Source organism: Saccopteryx leptura, chromosome 4, assembly GCF_036850995.1.
Source record: "Saccopteryx leptura isolate mSacLep1 chromosome 4, mSacLep1_pri_phased_curated, whole genome shotgun sequence".
In the NCBI taxonomy this organism is placed as follows: Eukaryota; Metazoa; Chordata; class Mammalia; order Chiroptera; family Emballonuridae; genus Saccopteryx; species Saccopteryx leptura.
Window position 1 is genome coordinate 29,792,875 of NC_089506.1, and position 23,190 is coordinate 29,816,064.

Consider the following 23,190-nt stretch of genomic DNA (forward strand, 5'->3'; position numbering starts at 1 on the left):
ATTGATTGCTTTCTCATATGTGCCTTGAACGCGGGCCTTCAGCAGACCGAGTAACCCCTTGCTGGAGCCAGCGACCTTGGGTCCAAGCTGGTGGGATTTTGCTCTCAAAATATCTTATGGTACCTACTTACTCACCCTCCTTCTTACGTTGATGTGAAACAATACAATGCTTAATTAAGATAACTTGCACCTTTTCACTTAAGGGAAGCACTTTATGGCTTCTCTGCGGCATATCCAAGTCGCCAGCATCACTACTCTCACGCTGGGGTTATCGTTAAGTAATATAAGGGAGACCTGAGCACAAGCACTGCCATACCCACTCTGATCACGGAGACAGCTACTGACGACTAGCAGGCCGCGAGAGTACCAAGTGCGGAGATGCTGGACGAAAGGATGATTCCATCCCAGGAGGGACGGGGCGGAAGGCGTGAGATTTCATCATGTTACTCAGACCAGCGCACAATTTTTATCATGTTACTCAGACCAGTGCACAATGAATTGTTTACTCCAGCATTTCCCATTTAATATTTTTGGACTGTGGTTTACTGTGGGTAACTAAAACTGCAGGGAAGGGGGAACTACTGTACTTAACTACATAATGGAAAGTTCTCTTGAATGGAACCCGAAAGAGCAGAATTTCAACCACATCAGCTATACTTCACCTTTCCCACATACTGGATTCAATGTAAGATTTCATCTGAAGAAATGGTCTGTGGCTTTAAAAGCCTGAGAACCATTTATTATGGCTAATAGTTATTATTCTACAGAAATGAATGGGTACAGAAAAAGGACTGATATCAAACATGAGGAGTGCATCTCACAACTTGATATACTATTGTAAATAAATATTCTAGCTATTTTGTAAAAGAAATATTTTAGCTGTCCAAAGTGACAAACTATTAGCCTCAAAGAGCTGCTTACTGGACTTAAAACCATTGTGAATTCAACTGTAAAAAAAATAAAATAAAGACCTTAAAAAATTCTGGAAATCTGTACTTAAAGACTGTGGCAAAAAGACAGGGTGTAATCCAGAATTTAATACATATTTTTTAATTTCTAAGGAAGAAACTACTTCATAACAAGAAGTGCCATGTTTGGCTCTGGCACACATTTTTAGGAATTTAAGTGTAAAAGGGGGGACTGACAGTGTACTGTATATTCAATTTCATATTTGGCTCTTGTCCCCTAAATGTACAAAATATCTTTTCCATGTTGCTACAAAGGCATTATGATTATGCTTTTCAGTGACTGTATATTTCTAGCTATTTTGTAAAAGATCAATAGTCTTACATTAGCAATTCCTCAAGTGCTAACTAAAGGGCAGAATAATATTGATTTTATATATATATATATATATATATATATATATATATTTTTTTTTTTTTTTTTTTTTTTTTTGACAGAGACAGAGAAAGAGTCAGAGAGTGGGATAGATAGGGACAGACAGACAGGAAGGAAGAGAGACGAGAAGCATCAATTTTTCATTGTGGCACTTTAATTGTTCATTGGTTGCTTTCCCATATGTGCCCTGACTGTGGGGCTACAGCAGACCAAGTAATCCCTTGCTCGAGCCAGTGACCTTGGGTCCAAGCTGGTAAGCCTTGCTCAAACCAGATGAGCCCATGCTCAAGCTGGCAACCTCGGGGTCTCGAACCTGGGTCTTCCACGTCCCAGTCCGATGCTCTATCCACTGTGCCACTGCCTTGTCAGGCTGATTATATTTTCTTTTCTCTTGATTACAGTTGACCCTTGAACAACACAGTCTTGAATTATGCAGGTTGACTTATACATGGATTTTTTTCCCAATAATTATCTGCACTATTTTCCATCTGTGGCTGGGAGTCCATGGATAGAAGGCTGACTATATGCATTGATGTATACCACTTTATACAGGGGACTTGAAAATCCTCACATTTTGGTGTCTATCGGGAGCGGGGGTCCTGGAACCAACCCCCTATGGCACAACTTAAGTTTCTGGGAAGTCAAATGCTATATATGAATTTATGGCTAGGGGGCATCAGTGTCCCTAAAATGTGGTGTTCAAAGGTCAACTGTATATCATTAATAAATTAGAAAACATTTCAGAATAAATGCAACTACTATTAAAAACTGTTAACAAGATACTAAGCTAAACGGTTTTTAGAAGGCTCCAAACACTCCTCTACAATCACAGGCAAAAGTTTGTATGGGTGATATGCATGGCATTAAAGCAATATTAAATATCTGTACCATACAACACCCCTTACATGCAGATGGCCTTTGACCAAGCAGCCATTCCACAGATCCAATGCGTTAGCAAGTCCTGTTGGTTCTACCTTCAAAACGTCAGAAATGCAACCTTTTCTCTCCTGCTCAACTACAACCCTAGTATTCCATGCCTCCATCATCTCTCTCCTGGATGATAATGGTTTCCTTTTTATCACTTCCCCAGTAGCATAAATCCTCTATACTACAGCCAAAGTTACTCTTTTGAAACCCAAGTGTGGCAGACAGACTCTAAGGTGGACCCCGGGATCTCTTCCTCCTGTTGTTCCCATGGTTGCTGATCCTCTCCCCTTGAGTTTGCAGGACCTGGGACTTGCAATGGGTGTGACAGTGGTGACAGGATATATATGATTACATGAGTTTGTTACATAGTACTTTGGCACACATTTTGCTGGAGTGTTTTTCTCTCTTCTTGGCTGTAAGGAAGCAAAGAGCCATGTTGGGAATCCCGCTGACACGGAATAACAGGCAGCCTCTAGAAGCTAAGGACAACAAAACAATAACAAGTGATACCGAAAAACACCCGAAGCTCTTAGACCTGCAGCTGCAAAGAACAGAATTCTGCCAACAGCCGTGCAGGCAGAGAAGTGGGTTGGTCCCTAGCTGAGGCGCACGAATGAGAATCCAGCCCTGGTCAGCACTATGGCTGTAACCTTGTGAAAGGACCCAGCCAAGCATTACTTGCCCCATAGAAACTGTGAGACAATAAAATATGTGTTATGTTTTAAGTTGCAGTTGCAGGTCTAAGAGCTTCAGGTGGAGTGGGGACAGGGTGGGGACCTGCTATCAAATGCAGACTGTACTGTCCCAGATATTCAGGGAGATACTGTTTTTAATAAGCACCCCCAGAGTCTCACAATCTCTCAAGTTTGAGAGCCCGTGTTTGAATAGTAGGATATGTTGGTGATTTTCCTTTTTCCCCCTTTGAGTTATTTTTGCATTTAAACATTTTTCTGAAATAAATGTCTATAATGGACAGAGACTGTTTGAAAAACTGCTTCAAAGGACTCAACTTTTTCCAGTTGCTTTTGTGTATATCATCTAATTTGAGACTAGCAACGCCCTTCAAGGCACGGGCAGTGATTTTAGAGATGAGGAAACAGGCTCAGGGAGGGTGACTTGGCCATGGTTTCATGGCTCATGAGTTTCTATCCCAGTATAGTTTTAATCTTACTATTTTGCCTTTACTAGGTCTTTTAAATCTATTTTGCTTAACAAGTAAAAAATACTTCTAACAGAAAATGACCAATGTTCCTCTCCTTTTTATGACTGATCATCAAACAGCCAAAGCTTATGTGCACTGTATTACTACCACTTCCTACAGCTTCTTCTTTGCTTAAGAAGTACCCAGCTCTCAACCTGGGAAATTCCAAGAGTCTCCCATCAATCCCTATATATTTTACCCCTGATGAGACATCTCTAAGGGACACAGGCCCTGATCTATTCCACTCTACCACTGCCGCTGTCCCATGCTACGTTCTTTCTAAATTGATTTTAGAGATAGAGAAAGAGAGAGAAAGAAAGAGAGAGGAACGCTGATCTGTTCCTGCATGCGCCCTGACCGGGCATCAGACCGCAACCTCTGCGCTTCGGGCGATGCTCTGCCCGCGCTGTCAGGGTAGGGGCCCTGCCACCTTCTTATTTATTTACTTATTTATTTTTTCATGCTACCTTCTTAATGCTCCTTTTGGTCCTGAGGCCCCAGCCTCTTCGCTCCATTTTGATGATTTCTGCGTCAGGGTAGAGCCTCTTTGTAAAGCACTGGTTCTGGCACCGGTCCCCAGCCGGGCACACCTGCGGGTGACACTCGTACTGCAGCATCCTGTTCAGGCACTCAGACTCCAGGCCGCACGGGTTTTCGTCAGCGGGCTTGCAGTTGCAGCGGGGGATCTCGGACAGGTCTGCAACCTGGATCTGCACCTTTCCTATCACCTTGTTAGCCTAGAGAAACAAACCACAGGCGAGAGGGAGGAACTTCAACAGGAACATCAAACAAATCCATGCTGTCCTTGGCTCGCAGTGTGACTGAGAATTGCTCTTTATCTTCATTGTAATTTCCCCACAAATAAGCTAAGAACGATAACTGTCTCTCGTTAGTTAACAAAAATATCAAAAACTGATGTGAATTCTCACTTATCTGTCCTGTGTATTTCTCCTCCAAGCTGATAGAAATTCCTAACTGAAAACAGCTGTGGGCCATCTGGACAAAGGAGCAAGTATCTCTATCCCCATTGGGCTGCAGGACAACCTGGCGGAGTGGGAACAGGCGTTGCCATCAAACACGCTGCTCCTAGGTGCCAGGGGGCTTCTCCAAGACTCATCCCACAGCACAAGCTCCCCCAGTTCCCAGCGCTCCCACCTGACTTAGACTTTGACGCCTCCAACAGAAGCTCTGTTTGTTTTACAGAACACTGGGTAATAAATTAGCACGAGTTTTCACAAGTCTAAAAGGCCCTGTTACTACTAAGAGCACTGCATTTCAGCTTGCCTGTCAAATACCAACTTTTTCATAGGTGAAGACTCACTTTGATGTGTTTGTAAGGAGGAGGTTTTCTTGAGTTCTTTTCAGTCTCTAGTGCTTCTTTACTTTCTCTTTGTGCTTTCAATTCCTGGAAACGTTTTGCAGCTTCTTCCAGAGCTGCCACGACCAAACAAAATATATAAATGCCAAAAAACAAACACACAAAGCCGTTAGTTTTACACTGCCTTCCCAGTGCACTGAATCTGGCCAGAGGTTTTCTTTTTAAATCACATTCTGGAAATGACCACTTACCACCAGGGTTGGGTAACACTGGAATAGGATATGACTCACTTCAGCTGAACTGCTGTCCTACTTCAATGAGCAGAGGCTTCCAGTGAACCCAAGAGAAGCTTTTCACCTTGGACTACATTTAAATTCACTCTACTCTTACCCAGAAAGCCAAACTTCCTGGTAACTTGTTGCAAAAACAATTGTGAGATTTTTCATGGCAAGTTCTACTCTTCAGGAATAAAGGAGGTTCACTTGGTTAAGAAAAATATTCCCAGAAAAATCTCTATGTCTGTAGAAAGATCGTTGAAGAAACACCTTTCACATACATAGCAGAGCCTACTATACTGAAAATGTGTTTTTCTAATTGATTATATTATGATATGGTTATTAGAAACTTATAGACGCTGGATCATAAAGGCAGGTAAAAATTCTCTACTACTGGAAACATGTCACATGCAAGTAGGAAAATGTTGAGAAATCAACACTGGAGCCTCAGTTCTGAGCCACTGTAAATATCACCTAACTTACCTTTTTTGAAGGTCTTGTTAATACTAGTCTGTCCTTCAGCAAAGCTTTTGTCTCCTTCAACATAAGGGAACACTCTGCCCTGGTGCACCCAGTAGTAGTCATGAGAACCAAAGAAGAACACAGGGAAATCCCCCAGGTCGTGCTTAAGGCCTTGGATGTTTAGGGGCACAGACCTGGGATTGCAGATCTCTGCTGGCCACCATCTGAAAACAAAAACAACTTTAGACCAAGAGGATGAAAACCACACTATTCTTCATATGACTGGAAGGAGGGGAAAAAAGGTTTTGCAATTCTCATTCAGATTTTAAGGACACAAAATACCTGTTTATCTTTAATCCTGCTCAAATCACACATCACTTAAAAACACATTAACTCATGACTTTGTTAATAAAATAGTGAACACAGATTAAACAAACCAGCCCCTAAACAATCAATCTAGTTTCTTTCTTTAAAAAATTAATACTGGCCCTGGCCGGTTGGCTCAGCGGTAGAGCGTCGGCCTGGCGTGCGGGGGACCCGGGTTCGATTCCCGGCCAGGGCACATAGGAGAAGCGTCCATTTGCTTCTCCACCCCCCCCCCCCCTTCCTCTCTGTCTCTCTCTTCCCCTCCTGCAGCCAAGGCTCCATTGGAACAAAGATGGCCCGGGCGCTGGGGATGGCTCCTTGGCCTCTGCCCCAGGCGCTAGAGTGGCTCTGGTCTCGGCAGAGCAACGCCTCGGAGGGGCAGAGCATCACCCCCTGGTGGGCAGAGCTTCGCCCCTGGTGGGCGTGCCGGGTGGATCCCGGTCGGGCGCATGCGGGAGTTTGTCTGACTGTCCCCGTTTCCAGCTTCAGAAAAATACAAAAAAAAAAAAAAGATTAAAAAAAAAATACTTAACATTTATAAAATACAGATCATGAAAACGTAAGTGATAAAGCATAATAATAAAATAATGAACCCACTACCAACCTTAAGAATAAGAATTTACCAATATCATTCCAAACCAAATTTCCACCCTAGAAGTCATGTTTTAGGGGGAAGGCAGTGGAAGAGAGGGTGGGGAGGGGAAGAGTATAAAGAGGGAAATACAAGGTGATGGAAAGTTATTTGGCTTTGGGTGATGGGTATACAACATAATCAATAGTTCAAATGCTATAGAAATGTTTACCTGAAAACTATGTACTTATTGATCAATGTCACCCTGTTAAAGTTAATTTCCAAAATAAAAATTAAAAATTAAAAAAATAAAATAAAAATCATATTTTTGTTGAAACTTGGCATTCTTAAAACCAACATTGTCCTTCAAGGTGTAAAAGTTTATGTCTAGTCAAGGGACTCATGAGCATAAACTGATGCTATAGTAAAGAATGGCCAGCCTGACCAGGCGGTGGTACAGCGGGTAGAGCATCAGTCTGGGATGCAGAGGACTCAGGTTCAAAACCCAATGTCGCCAGCTTGAGCAAGGTATCACTCATTCTGCCGGAGTCCCCCACGTCAAGGCACATAGGAAAAAGCAAGCAATGAACAACTATGGTGGCACAACGAAGAATTGATGCTTCTCATTCCTCTCTCTTCATGTCTGTGTGTGTGTCTCTCTCTCTCTTTCTCTTGCACACGCACACGCAAAGAAAAAAAAAATACCGCTCCTATTCAAATTAGCATTTTCTGACTCTCTAATCAACAGGGTAAATACTTTTTGGTCAAATGTGCCATGTTTATATCAGTGTGTATTTCAGAATCTAATTCATCTTGGATCATAATAAATGTGAACTTTGGGGCAGAATGCAAGATAACTGTTTCATGCCATAATGACTGAATACTACAGCAATCACAAAATGAAACCATTTGTGAGGCGCACATGACAATTTCCAGCAATTAGGCAAGTCAGAAATTGAAAGCTTTCGTAGTATGTAAAATCATCGCCCTGGCCGGTTGGCTCAGTAGTAGAGCATCAGCCTGGCATGCAGGAGTCCTGGTTCGATTCCCCACCAGGGCACACAGGAGAAGCATCCATCTGCTTCTCCACCCCTCCCCCTCCTTCCTCTCTGTCTCTCTCTTCCCCTCCCGCAGCGAGGCTCCATTGGAGCAAAGATGGCCCGGGCGCTGAGGATGGCTCTGTGGCTTCTGCCTCAGGTGCTAGAATGGCTCTGGATGCAACAGAGCGACGCCCCAGAGGGGCAGAGCATCGCCCCCTGGTGGGCATGCCGGGTGGATCCCGGTCGGGCGCATGCGGGAGTCTGTCTGACTGCCTCCCCGTTTCCAGCTTCAGAAAAATGCAAAAAAAAAAAAAAAAAAATCATCAATATGAAGAGTAAATATATAAAAGGATAATATTTTCCAGTCATTTATAGGTAAGTATAAAATCATGTACTTACTGAATAATTATAATATTGAGAAGATAAACAATAGCATGGCCACACTCAGTTATAGTGCAGAACTTGACTGCTTCATCTAAAAGGAACCCTGCTGTCCATCTAAGAATTAATGAAAAATGTAAGAGCCTGTGCTCAAGTTGTTCAAACAAAACAAAACACCGTTTTGTGTAATCAGCGTTTGGTTTCCCCTCAGAGTGGGCTAGGAATGGTTACTTCTAAATCCTTTAAGGTATTAAAAGTATGCTGCATTCATGGTGTCAGGAAGAGGCCCACTTTCTGCCAGGGGTGGTTTCAGGTCCCCATATTCCCCTATGAAGCTCCACACATTGCAGCAACTAGTTATCGAAAAGCAATAGCTTCATATGACCCAGCTGGCCTAACTGGAAAAATACATCGTTAGTTCATGGGTGGGAGTCTTTGCAGAACACACAGGAAGAATCTGACCTACTTATAAAATCTCACTGGAATTGAACTGGAACACGCTTTGAGCTTCTTTAAAATGCAAGGTGATTAAAACATAGGTATTTATTTTTTTATTTTAATAAATTTTTATTAATGATAATGGGATGACATTAATAAATCAGGGTACATATATTCAAAGAAAACATGTCTAGGTTATTTTGTCATTAAATTATGTTGCATACCCCTCGCCCAAAGTCAGATTGTCCTCCGCCTCCCTCTATCTAGTTCTCTGTGCCCCTCCCCCTCCCCCTAACTCTCTCCCTCCCTCCCTTCCATGTCCTCCCTCCCCCCACCCCTGGTAACCACCACACACTTGTCCATGTCTCTTAGTCTCGTTTTTATGTTCCACCAATGTATGGAATCATGTAGTTCTTGTTTTTTTCTGATTTACTTATTTCACTCCGTATAATGTTATCAAGATCCCACCATTTTGCTGTAAATGATCTGATGTCATCATTTCTTATGGCTGAGTAGTATTCCATAGTGTATATGTGCCACATCTTCTTTATCCAGTCTTCTATTGAAGGGCTTTTTGGTTGTTTCCATGTCTTGGCCACTGTGAACAGTGCTGCAATGAACATGGGGCTACATGTGTCTTTACGTATCAATGTTTCTGAGCTTTTGGGATATATACCCAGTAGAGGGATTGTTGGGTCATAAGGTAGTTAGTTCTATTTGCAGTTTTTTGAGGAACCACCATACTTTCCTCCATAATGGTTGTACTACTTTACAGTCCCACCAACAGTGGATGAGAGTTCCCTTTTCTCCGCAGCCTCTCCAACATTTGCTATTACCCAAGACGTCTTGTTGATAATAGCTAATCTAACAGGGGTGAGGTGGTATCTCATTGTAGTTTTGATTTGCATTTCTCTAATAACTAATGAAGCTGAGCATCTTTTCATATATCAAAACATAGGTATTTAAATCAAAGATATTTTCACATTCACAACTTTTTAAAAAAGGAAATATGTAATGTACAGCATGGTGGTTATAGTTACTAATCCTGTATTGTATATTTGAAAGTTGCAAAGAGAGCAGATTTTAAAAATTCTCACCACAGAAAACCTATAACTATGTATGGTGATGAAAGCTAACTAGACTTACCGCAGTGATCATTTTGCAATACTATAAGACAAATACTGAATTGTTATGTTTCACATCTGCAACTAATATGTTATGTCAACTATATCTCAAAAAAAAACAAACCCAACCTCAAAAACCTTTGGCCCTGACCAGTGGTTCAGTGGTACAGCATCATCCTGGTGTGTGTGTATCTCAGGCTCGATTCCCAGTCAAGGCACACAGAAGTGACCATCTACTTCTCCACCCCTCTTCCTCCCCTTTCTCTCTTTCGCCCCCGCCCCCACTGCCATGGCTTTACTGCTTCAAGTGCACAGGCCCTGGGCACTGAGGATTGCTCGTGGAGGCCCCGCTTCAGCCTGCTCCAGGCCTGGCCCCAGGTGAGGCTTGCCAGGTGGATCCCGATCAGGGTGCATGTGTGAGTCTATCTTCCCTCCTCTCGCTTGAAAAAGAAGGGGGAAAAAAGCCTTCAAACAATAAAAGAAAAAGAAAATATTCTGAAATTTATTAGAAAAGGTAAAGAATTTTTACACTGTTTTTAGATAGTTTTTTTGTGGGTGTGACAGAGAGAGACAGAGACAGGGACAGACAGACAGGAAGGGAGAGAGATGAGCAGCATCAATTCTTCACTGCAGCTCCTTAGTTGTTCATTGATTGCTTTCTCATACGTGCCTTAACCGGGGGGGCTACAGCAGAGTGAGTGACACCTTGCTCAAGCCAGCGACCTTGGGCTCAAGCTGGTGAGCTTTGCTCAAACCAGATGCACCCACGCTCAAGCTGGCGACCTCGGGGTCTCGAACCTGGGTCCTCCACATCCCAATCCGATGCTCTATCCACTGCGCCACCGCCTGGTCTGGCTTAGATAGTTCTTATGCAGGAATGTATTATCTATTAATGATCAAACCCACACCTTCCTCACCCCAAAGACATATATTTTTCAATTATAAAAGCAGTGTATTTCTTTAAAAAAATAAAACAATACACAAATGTATAACTGAAAATACCTCTCCTTGTAATCTCATGACTCAGACTATTAACTTCAGATGTATTTCTTTCCAAGTATTCAAAACATTATACAGACCTGCATTATTATTTTATTGGCTTCAAGATACCCTACAATATGGATATATTACAATTTTTTTGACAAGTCCCCTATGGACTAAGCATTTGGAAATAATACCTCAACAAATATCCCAACAAAACATTTTTGCCTGTTTGTCCAATATTTTTTTCCTTGGATAAAATTCTTGAAAGGAAAGTGCTCGGTCCAAGAGTACAGCTGGTTACAATCTTAACACTCAAAGCCACACTGCCTCACAGGGGCACTCACTGCCCTGTGCCCTGCCTAGCCACAAAATTATCAATCTTTTAGATGTCTGCAATCTGTTAATCGGGGGAAAAACTCTTGTTTTTAATGAACATTTCTTTTTTAGTGAGGCTGGGCAGTTGTTACATGTTTATTTTCTATTTGCTATTCTTTTGTACACTGGGTCCTTTCTTGTCTTTGTCTCTTTTTTTCTAGGTAAGGTATTTGTCTTTTCTTATTGAAAGGAACAAAGCAAACACTTTCCCCTGGTTTGACATTTGCTTTTAAAAATTTTATAATATTGCTTGTCATACAATATTCATATTAATTTATGTATTCAAATTAACTTTTTTTTTTAGGACTTGAAGATTTCCTGTCATATGTTTAAAAAATAGTGGAGAGGCTTCTCAACCTCAGTGCTACTTACTTCAGCTAAGAAACAAAATTTTTAAAGTTAAAAAAGTAAGCAAGCAGCGTATTTAAAACACGAAGAAATCAACATAACCCTTGCTAAAAAATAAATTACAGTATGTTTGAAATTCTATAGAAAATATATTATTCCTGTTCAATGAAGGCTTGTTAAAAACAGTCTTCTTAAAAGTTCTTAAGAACTAAAGGTTCTTGCCTGATTGGTGGTGGTGCAGTGGACAGAGTGTTGACCTGGGACGCTGAGGACTCAGTTTAAAACCCCAAGATTGATGGCTTGAGCACGGGCTTGCCAGCTAATAGACATGAGATCATAGACATGACCCCATGGTTACTGGCTTGAGCCCAAAGGTCGTTTGGCTTGAGCAAGGGGTCACTGGCGTGGTTTGAGCACCTGCCACCCCATTCAAGGCACATATGAGAAGCAATCAATGAACAACTAAAGTGCTGCAACTATAGGTTGATGCTTCTCATTGCTCTCCCTTGCTCTCACACACAAAAAAATAAATAAAAATAAAGGCTCTTAATAAAACAATCTCTTTATAAATCTTAAAAAGCTCTCTCTTTGCACATAGCTTATAGTTTCTAGCTAGAACTAAAATGATCATTTAGGGGCAAAAAGGGCTATTTTGGCCAAGAAGAAAAATGCTTGATTTTATTAGAAATCACCAATCAATATAAATCTAATTAGGACACACATAAAAAGTTTCCCCTTTTTTCACATTAGAACTTTTATTTCAAAATTTAGTAGTTCATTAATGTAAGATAACCTTGGAACTTAGAAACAAAAGTTGGGATTGGTGGAAAGTAATGGTGGTATGAAAGATACTCTTGATCTCTCCGCTTGATAGTTCAACAAATTTAACAGCTATACCACAGCAAAGCAACCCCAGCTGGGCTTGCAGGCGTGCCTGAAAGATATGTGCGCCAAATGGACTAACGGTGGGACAGGTGAAAAGTGGGTGGGAGATAAAATGCACTCGTGGCCGGCTTTGGAGAGAAGGCCGAATGACGGGGTTTTCCCTGAGGGGGCATCGTTCTGAGAAGCCTGGAGTGACTGGCTTTCCCTGCGGGGGTACTGTTGAAAGGAGAAGCCCGGAGTGACCGGGTCTCCTTCTGCCAGGACAAGTGGAGAGATTGAAGGCAGAGGGGGAGATACTAAACCAAAGCGGCGGCAGAACGAGGGGTCATGGCCAGTGTTCCTGTGGTCTGCTTGCAATCCGCACTCAGCGCAGAGATAGAGAAAATCAAAGTGCAGCCCCCCAGATTCCCAGATCCCACATCTCTCAATGCGGGCACAGAGAGGGGCAGAGACTGACTCCACAGCTAACTCTCAAAGCCACTCTCTGCCCTGAAGAACAGAGGTGCCCGCATCTAGTCCTCGGGTCTGTTGGTGAGACATGAAGAGGAGTGCCCGTAGGCCTGAGATTGCCATTGCTGAAGCCGTAAAGCCATAAAGCCTTCACAAGACACCCCACCCACCAACGTGCCTGCAGCCCTGACTACAGCACTGCAACAGCAACATCTCAGTAGAGGTCAGCTGAGAAGTTTCAGAGCTAAAACTGTAACACAGTGAGACTTACTCTGTAAAAGCAGAAACCCATCAAAACTGAAATTTTCCTCCTTTTTTCTTTTTAAATTTCATTAAAAAATTTTTTTTTAGTGAGAAAGAGGGAAAGGGAGAATGACAGGGATAGACAGGAAAGGAAAGAGATGAGAAGTATCAATTCTTTGTTGTAGCACCTTAGTTGTTCATTGATTGCTTTCTCATGTGTACCTTGACTGGGGGGCTCCAGCAAAGCAAGTGACAAATTTTATGAGGCCAACATAACCCTGATACCAAAACCTGGCAAGGACAACACACACACAAAAAACTGCAGACCAGCATCTCTAATGAATACAGATGAAAAAACCGTGAACAAAATACTAGCAAATTGAATACAACAACATATTAAAAAATAATAATACATCACAATCAAGTGGGATTCATTCCAGGAGCACAAGGGTAGTTCAATATATGTAAATCAATCAATGTAATACACCACATCAGCAAAACAAAGAACAAAAATAACGTGATCTTATCAACAGATGCAGAAAAGGCATTCGATAAGATGCAACATGCCTTTATGTTTAAAATACTCAATAAAATGGGTATAGAAGGGAAGTACCTCAACATACTAAAGGCAATATATGACAAATCATCAGCTAACATCATACTAAAGGGTGGAAAAATGAAGACTTTTTCTCTAAAATCAGGAACAAGACAACTCTTTTCACTCTTATTCAACATAGTTCTGGAAGTTCTAGCCAGAGCAATCAGGCAAGAGAAAGAAATAAAAGGCATTCATATCAGGAAAGAAGAAGTAAAGGTATCACTTTTTGCAGATGACATAATCCTGCATATAGAAAACCCTAAAGATGCCACCAAAAAACTTTTAGAAACAATAAACCAATACAGTAAAGTCACAGAATACAAAATCCATATACAAAGACTATTGCTTTCCTATATGACAACAATGAAACTTTGGAAAACAAACTAAAAATAAAAATTCCTTTTACAATTGCAACAACAAAAAAATAAAATACCTAGTAATAAACTTAAAAAGTATGTAAAGGACCTATATACTGAAAACTACAAAACATTATTGAAAGAAATTTTAAAAGACACAATGAAATGGACATATATTCCATGTTCATAGATTGGAAGAATCAACATAGTTAAAAAGGCCGTAATACCCAAAGCATTATACAAATTTAATGCAAATCTCATCAAAATCCCAATGTTATTTTTTAAAGAAATAGAGCAAAAAATTACCAGGTTTGTATGGAACCATAAAAAACCCTGAATAGGCCCTGGCCGGTTGGCTCAGTGCTAGAGCATTGGCCTGGCGTGCGGAAGTCCCGGGTTCGATTTCCGGCCAGGGCACACAGGAGAAGTGCCCATCTGCTTCTCCACCCCTCCCCTCTCCTTCCTCTCTGTCTCTCTCTTCCCCTCCCGCAGCTGAGGCTCCACTGGAGCAAAGATGGCCGAGGTGCTGGGGATGGCTCCTTGGCCTCTGCCCCAGGTGCTAGAGTGGCTCTGGTCACAACAGAGCGATGCCCGGGAGGGGCAGAGCATCGCCCTCTGGTGGGCAGAGCGTCGCCCCCTGGTGGGCGTGCCGGGTGGATCCCGGTCGGGCGCATGCGGGAGTCTGTCTGACTGTCTCTCCCCATTTCCGGCTTCAGAAAAATACAGAAAAAAAACAAAACAAAACAAAAAAAACACCCTGAATAGCCAAAGCAATCCTGAGGAAAAAGAATGAAGTCAGAGGTATCACACTACCTGACTTCAAATTATACTATGATACTCAAAACAGCATGGTATTGGCAGAAAAACAGACATACAGACCAATGGAACAGAACTGAGAGCCCAGAAATAAAACCACATATTATGGAAAAATCATCTCTGACAAAGGAATTAAAATCACACAATGGAGGGGAAAAAGCCTCTTCAAAAAATGGTGCTAGGAAAATTGGAAAGCCACATGTAAAAGAATAAAACTTGACCAAAGCTTGTCCCCTTGCACAAAAACTAATTCAAAATGGATCAGAGACCTAAATATAAGATCTGAAACAATAAATTACATAGAAGCTAACACAGGTACTAAACTCATGGACCTTGGCCATAGAGAACAATTTATGAATTTGACCCCAAAGGCAAGGGAAGTAAAGGCAACAATAAATGAATGGAACTATGTCCAACTAAAAAGCTTCTGCACAGCAAAAGACACTGACAATAAAACAAAGAGCCAACCAAATGGGAGATATTTGCAAACAACAGCTCCAATAAGAGGTTATTATTCAAAATATATAAAGAACTCACAAAGCTCAGCAAGAAACAAGCAAATAATTCAATCAATAAATGGGGAGAAGACCTGAACAGACACTTCTCCCAAAAAGACATACAAATGGGAAAGAGATGTATGAAAAGATGCTCATCTTCACTAGCTATTAGAGAAATGCAAATCAAAACTACAATGAGATACCACCTCACACCTGTTACATTAGCTATTATCAACAAGACAGGTAATAACAAGTGTTGGAGAGACTGTGGAAAAAAAAACCCTCTTTCACTGCTGGTGGGAATGCAAATTAGTACAACCACTATGGAAGAAAGTATGGTGATTCCTCAAAAAACTAAGAATAGAACTACTATATGAATTAGCAATCTTTTTATCCCCAAAACTCGAACACACTGGTATATCAAGACACATGTACCCCCAAGTTCACTGCAGTATTATTCACGGTGGCCAAGACATGAAACAACCAAAGTGTCCTTTGAATGATGATTTAATAAAAAAAATGTGGTATGTATATACAATGGAATTTCTACTCAGCCGTAAGAAATGATGACATAGTGACATTTATGACAACATGGATGGAACTTGAGAACATTATGCTAAGTGAAATAAGTAAATCAGAAAAAGCTAAGCACTATATGATTTCACACATAGGTTGGATATAAAACTGAGACTCATGGACATAGACAAAAGTGAAGTGGTTACCAGGGGAAGGATGTGGGAAAGGGGGTGGAGGGAAGGGAGTAAGGAGGGACAAATATAAGGTGATGGAAAGTGATTTGACTTTGGCTGATGGGTATACAACATAATCAACAGTTTAAATGCTATGGAAATGTTTGCCTGAAACCTATGTACTCTTACTGATCAATGTCAGCCTGTTAAATTTAATTTTTTTTTTCTTTTTTTTTTTCCCTTTGAAGCTGGAAACGGGAGAGACAGTCAGTCAGACTCCCGCATGCGCCCGACTGAGATCCACCCGGCACGCCCACCAGGGGCTATGCTCTGCCCACCAGGGGGTGATGCTCTGCTGCGACCAGAGTCACTCTAACGCCTGGGGCAGAGGCCAAGGAGTCATCCCCAGTGCCTGGGCCATCTTTGCTCCAATGGAGCCTTGGCTGCGGGAGGGGAAGAGAGAGACAGAGAGGAAGGAGGGGGGGTGTGGAGAAGCAAATGGGCGCTTCTCCTATGTGCCCTGGCCGGGAATCGAACCCGGGTCCTCCACACACCAGGCCGACGCTCTACCGCTGAGCCAACCGGCCAGGGCCTAAATTTAATTTTTTAAATTAAAAAAAAAAAAGTCAACCAACCAACCAATATAAAAAAAAAATCCATAGCTAACCTTCCCATGCTTCTAAAAACCCAGACTCGAAATGTTTCTTTTTTCTCTCTCTGCTTTTGTTAATGGCAGCAGCTCTGTGGTTCTACCTATCTCCTAGCCAGTTTGGATACAGATTATAAACCTAGTCTGAACAATGATTGAATACTTCCTCTTTGTCCCTGGTAAAACTTGCCTGTAATTTCCCAATTTGACCCAAACAATCTGCTTGTAATGTAGTTTCTTGCCAGCTTTACAGTCATTACAATTCCAGCAGCCTTCTGGCATTTCTATGCTCAGGCATTCCGGGTGGAAGGAAGCTGGGCACGATTCACAGCAGAGCAATCTTCCACCTTGAAACAAATAAACACTCTTAATAACTGAGAAAAGAGGAAAGAGAAAAAGAAAGAGAAAGGAGAAAGTTATTGTTTAAGTGCATTAAATTTGATTCATATTGGGGGAAAATAAAGGGATAGAGTCCTATCAATGGTGATGGATTAAAATAGAAAGCAAATGAACAGATTTAGCTTCTTCCCTTTTTAGGGCTTCTGAATAGTAAGAGAAACATTACTGACTCCTCCCCATGAAATGTGGACTATTGAGGTGTCAGGTTAGCAGGGAGCTAAAACTCTTAACATGTGTGACAAAACAGGTGCATGAAAAATCTTTAAACAAAGTAAATTGGAGAGCAGATTTTCAAAGAAATATGTAATAGTTTACTTCCTTTTCTCCTGAAGAGCTAAGAAAGCAAGCAGTGGTCATCTTTGTATTTTAATCCAGTGCCACAGTGGACTAAATCCCTTTATAATAAAATTAGCAAGAATGGAAATAGGAAATAGGTTAAGCAGTACTTTTCCCATAAAATACAAAAAAGAAGCAAAGGATTGCACTTGCTCAAGTTGGTGATTACATACATCATCATTACCTTTTCAGTGAAGATAAAGTCAAACAGGCTATAGAGCAGTGGTTTGCAACTGTTTCATCACCAAGGTTCTTTTCCTTCCTTCATTAACCTGTTTGTTTTCAAATAGTTTATCAACCAAAATCAAAACCCCTGCATTTTAAGAGTAACATTTTTCCTGTTTTTATTAACCAAAGAAATATGTAACTGCCAATCAGAGCTTCTGAAGCCAGTAACAAAACTAGCATTATCACACTGAAGTGTTTAAATCATCATCAAATATAAAGAAACCCCTGTAACCTTAAAAGGCATAAATGTGTAATTTTGTTAGATTTTCTTAAATATTAAGCATAGTTCAAAAAATCTGTTTACATAAGTCTTTACAGACCTCATATTGAGAACCACTGCTTTATAGCATAAAATTAAGTAAATATCAATGAAGTACCACACACAAGAAGCTCCCTCCAACTTCCCTAGCAAAATCTTCTTTTAAATACATAAAATGATCTCTGGATTAAGACCAAAAACAAGTGTGGCAAACAAAACAAAATATTACTAAATGCAAAGAGGTATTTCTAATAGGTATTTCAACAAGTGACAGAGATGGACGTTAACCACTGAATGAAATATGATAAAAGACATGTACTGCAAAAAAACCCCAAACAAAAACACCAACAACACAGAAAACAAACGAACAAACAAAAACACAACATATCTTCCCATTGGAAAATCAGGTCTATAACCACAGGTACACTAAGATTTAAAGTCTCATAAGCTAAAGGTTAGGAGCCCTCTATACAACTTTATAGAATCATATGCTCCAACCTTTTGAGGGTTTGCTAATCAATTTTCCAGAAAATCTTGTCTTATTGCAGATTTTCAAACTCCTAACTTTGTTTTGATTAACAAAAACAAAAACACAAAAAGAAAATCCATATATACTGTTCACAAAAATTAGGGGATATTTCAAAATGTATATAAAGTAATAAAATATCCCCTAATTTTTGTGAGCAGTGTATAGTCAGTGATGAATTAAATTACTATATTTCCTCTGCTTAAAAGCTTTGACTTCAATCATTAGGATTTTTTTTCCTTTGTCTGCAAATCTCAATATAGATTAACGGTTGCAATTCTCCAACCTAAGATGAGCTGTCTGAGTGCTCTTCGCCTAGGTAAGGAATTCTTCTGTAAGTTTAAACTAAAATGGGGTAATCCATTTTCTCCAACGGAAAGAAACGACCAACGGAGAGCAGCCACTGTGATAGCTTTTAGAGGGCATGTGGTTGTTAGAGCTGACGTGGAAGAGTCAGGCTGGCCACTTTTAACATTGTGGAGTAGTCCTAAATTTTAAGTCTTATTTCAGAGGAAATACAGACGGAGAATCATCAGTGAAAATTATGGTTTTTTGACAAAAAAAAATACACAAGGGAAATAGAAAAATTAAAAAAAGGAATAATCCACCTTGGTACTATGCAAGAAAACTGCTTTAGGATGCAAGAGAAGATATGGTTCAAGCTAAGCAAACAGAGGGCTCAAAATAATTTCAATTTATGTCAAGGTCAATACTGAGTACTGCAAATAAAGTCAGCAACAATTAATTTAATTTAATTTTAAAGGCACCAGCAGGAAAATAAGGCATTTCCTAAAATGCCTCGGGTTAACTGCATTATGGAGTTAGATCTATGCCCATCTTTGTTTTGGAGGTAGGTGGTGTCACCAGTAAGGTGACATACTGTGACTTCAATAGAAAACAAAAAACCTAATACCACTCCAGCCTACTGTTCCAGGTTCTAATCAGCTTGCTTAGTTATACTTTCTTTTTAGTCATGGGTTGCCACTTAAGAATTCTGACAAAGAACAAAGATACATCAAGCAGGCAACACAGAAGAAGTTTTTTAAAGGCCCATTTCCAATGTACCCAGTATATTAGGTACACATTAATTTTTCTTTAAGGAATCTGGATCTGGCCCCCAGACATAATGGGAATGTACATAGGAAAGGCTTTCACTTTCGCCCTCCTGGTTATTTATTTACCCCCTGAGATAATATCTTCCCAAATAGCATTACTGTTAAACTACTTTTTACCTTTATTATAAGTACACTATGTAAAGCTAAACACAAGATAAGATTTTCTTCCATGGACTAAATTAACTGGGAGAATATAAATATATATTTAGCTCCTGATTCTCTGTGGATAAATTATCCATAAGCAATTCTTCAGCTCAGCTGCCTTTCAATATCCAGTGTTTGGGGTCTCCTCACCTGCGGCCCACCAAGTAAGAAGGGCAAATAGTTTTAACAGCATCTTAACAAAAAACGTTCAAGAAACAAAATGATAGAATGTATTCTAAAATCAAAGCTTTAAGAATCAATATCTTCGTTTCCCTATGTTGCTATTTAGTTGAAAGTTAGTAACAAATTATATTGTGTCTCTTCTATTCTCACATGAAAAGTTGGTTAGTTCCACCATCAGACAAAAGAGAGAGAGCCCTTAGAATATTCCTCTATATTAAGCAAAATCCTAGTCTTTCAATTTTAATAACCCGTAGACATATGGAATGTATGAAAATTTATTCAAGGAGAAAAGTAAAAATTTGTATAAATGGAATTATTTTAAGCCCTTTTTAATCATTTTCAGCCATATGACGACAGTCACAACCACCAAGGTAGAATTTACCAAAAGCAACAGGGTGCTTGACAGGCATACATTTCCCCCCCGCTTCATTTAAAAAAAAAAAAGAAAATGCAAAAATAAAAGCAAGAGATAAACTATTTTGATTATTACCTTTCTCACATTTCTTTTTGGAAGCTGACGAAGAAGGAATCATAGGTAATTTCATCAACTCTGCACGATTTGATTCATTCAGTAGGTAGTGGGACTTATAGGCATATGAACTGAACATGGGGTCTGAATGATCCTGAACTATTAGCCCTATACGAAACAAACAGAAAGAGAGGAGCTGCAATGAAACTACCCATGATTCCATGAGGAGAGAAAATAAACCAACACCTATTATGTAGCTGTGCTTAAAGTTCGGAGGAAAAAAGAAAGTATGAAGAAAAAGAAAAATCTGACAGAAAAAGGCTTTCTAGTTATTAAAGGGAGTTTAAGCAGCTCAACGCCTTATCCGATATGCCCTATATATAGACACATAAGCCCAGAAGAAATCCCTAAATTAATTTGAAGATGTAACTGCATCTAACCTCATACGGAAAACTCCATATGGAAAATAAAGCCATATTCCTTAATTTTTAGAAGTACTACGATGAAAATCCAGAGAACAAAAATAACCTATCACTTAACTGTTAGAACTAAGAAGTATTTACATAACATTGTAGACATGGATCTATCTTCAATGTACCAAGTAGCAGTTGTTAAAGGAAGGACTGAGTTTCTCTATTCATATCTATAGATACTCTCAAGTAGATTTTAGCTTTCTCTGCCAGATGATGATTTTCTCTATCAATATAGTACACGATTTTAAGGGGGCCATTATTTGTTGAAGTTTATTGAGGAAATACAAAAGCATAAAAATTTTTTATGGCAGAAAAAACCAACATAAAAAACAGTCCTTTTGACCTACCAATACAGCTATCCTATTTGGAGGAAAACATAAGATCTGCTCTAACTCACTCACGTGTGACACCCACTTCTCTCCCTACCATTCCCCCGCCCCTAGTTAAGTTTACAACATAGCTACAGGCCACTCCTAAACCCAGGGACCTGTGAGACCAGGGACATTTTCTGTTTGGTTACTGGTCAATTTATAATGATCTAGGACTTTCTAATACAAATCAGGACAGCAGTTTCATAGAGGTCATGTTGAAGAAAGGAAAAAATTTTGTGTTTAGAGAAAAATGTACCCTTTACTTTTTTCTATGGGTGTCGTCTTCACTTGGTGCTACCCTACACTGAGACAGACTTGAGAAATATCTCTGATCTAAGTGACAGAATGAAACTAAAAATTGCTAACTGGTAATAATATAAGAATCTTTAAATAAAATCCAAATAATGTCAAATGAATTTCATACATTTAATAGAGAGAAGTGGTGTAGTATGAAAAACACGCGTCTGACATAAGAAAGAGCAGGTACACAGGCTGGTCTCTATTTAACAACATGTACTACCTCCAGGTGACTTAGTTCATCTGGGCTTCACTGTTCTCATCCACATTAAATGGGCAAATAACATTCTAGGGCAATGGTGACAATTCATTCTGATAGTACCTAGCAGAGTTTGATTTACAGATGAATAAATCGCTATTATTATAAAAATAAAAAGAAAACCCAATCTAACTTCTCCATTTAAAACTACCATTACAGCCTGACCAGGCAGTGGTGCAGTGGATACAGCATAGGACTGGGAGGCAGAGGACCCAGGTTCGAAACCCTAAGGTCACTGGTTTGAGTGTGGGCTCATCCATCTTAAGCATGGGCTCACCAGCTTGAGCGTGGGGCTCACTGGCTTGAGCATGGAATCATAGACATGACCCTATGGTCACTGGTTTGAAGCCCAAGGTCACTCACTGACTTGAGCCCAAGGTCACTAGCTTGAGCAAGGGGTCACTCGCTCTGCTGGAGCCCCCAGTTAAGGCACATGTGAGAAAGCAATCAATGAACAACTAAGGGGCTGCAACAAAGAATTGATGCTTCTCATCTCTCTCCCTTCTTGTCTGTCTGTCTCTATCTGTCCTTCTCTCTGACTCTCTGTCAAAAAAATAAAATAAAATAAAAAATAAAATTACCATTACAAAAAAGGACACAGATGTTAGCTATTATTTTACATCAGGTTCCAGATGACAGATGCTAAATAATATACAGGGCTGAGCAAAACTGGGTTTACAGTTGTGGATATGCAAAACACACAGTTTACTCCTGTAATATTATTTCTTAATTATTGTCTGTTGTATTATGTAAACCTACTTTTGCCCATTCCTGTACACTACACTGAATTAGGACTGAACATTTCCTGTGGCACCACAGGGAGGGCAAAGGAGCAGCAATGTTTCTCTAACCCTTGAAACATTAAAAAAAAAATTCTAGATAGCTAAGTCCTTAGGAATTAATGATTTTATTTTTTATATATATTGCTTTTGCCTTTTTATTGATTTTATAGAGAAGAGAGAGAGAAGGAGGGAGGAGCAGGAAGCATCAACTCCCATGTGTGCCTTGACCAGGCAAGCCCGGACCTTTGAACCAGCGACCTCAGCAACCTAGGTTGAAGCTTTATCCACTGCGCCAACACAGGTCAGGCAGGATTAACTTAATGATTTTAAAAAGCAGTAACAAAAAGCTAAGAAAAATCCTCTCAGAGGAGGGAAAAACTATATGAGGCAAGAAGCAAAAACAAAACAAGCTGGATTTTCTAATACCAAAACATAAATGATTAAAGTATTTCTTTTAATGTGTGGCTTTATTATAATTAGGTCTCTTAGAAATAAAAGAGAGACACACATATAAATAATGAATAAAGGACAGATATAATTTATAACTGAAAAACTTTTAAGCCTTCTCAAATCCCAACATCTGCTCTATTTAGAATAAGTTTCTATAAAATTCTGGAAAGGAAAATGAAAGTTCTGTTTGCTGGACAAAGCTTCACTTAAAATATTTGAGAATTAAATAATCCTGCTTAAATAGGCATTTAAATATGGTAAATCTTTAGAATAACTGCCAAATGATAAATATAAATATAGATCCTACTGTTAAAACACGGGTTTTACCCTCATTTCCATTATCTCAAGGTTTTAATCAAGGCATATAAATTCAACTTAACAAAATGGCTAGATTTTCTACAAAACTAGGTTCTTTGACAATGGGCTATTTTCTACCAGTCTTAAATAGAAAATACCTGTTTTAAAAGTTTCCTCGATTGCCTGACCAGGCGGTGGTGCAGTGGATAGAGTGTTGGACTGGGATGCGGAGGACCCAGGTTTGAGACCCCGAGGTCGCCGGCTTGAG

General features: G+C 40.0%; 1 protein-coding gene across 6 annotated transcripts in view; it reads right to left on the reverse strand.

The window, feature by feature from the left end:
* NSD3 (nuclear receptor binding SET domain protein 3) overlaps positions 1-23,190 on the reverse strand; it is a 143,526-nt gene that overhangs the window by 21,949 nt on the left and 98,387 nt on the right. For 5 of the 6 annotated variants that reach the window (XM_066380354.1, XM_066380350.1, XM_066380352.1 and 2 more), the window contains 5 exons: positions 20,015-20,161; positions 16,525-16,681; positions 5,546-5,748; positions 4,791-4,903; positions 3,937-4,206 (listed from right to left, as the gene is read on the reverse strand). In XM_066380354.1, coding sequence (XP_066236451.1) covers positions 3,937-4,206; positions 4,791-4,903; positions 5,546-5,748; positions 16,525-16,681; positions 20,015-20,161 — 890 coding nt within the window. The remainder of the gene's footprint in view (positions 1-3,936; positions 4,207-4,790; positions 4,904-5,545; positions 5,749-16,524; positions 16,682-20,014; positions 20,162-23,190) is intronic. The other variant, XM_066380356.1, reaches the window with a different exon arrangement.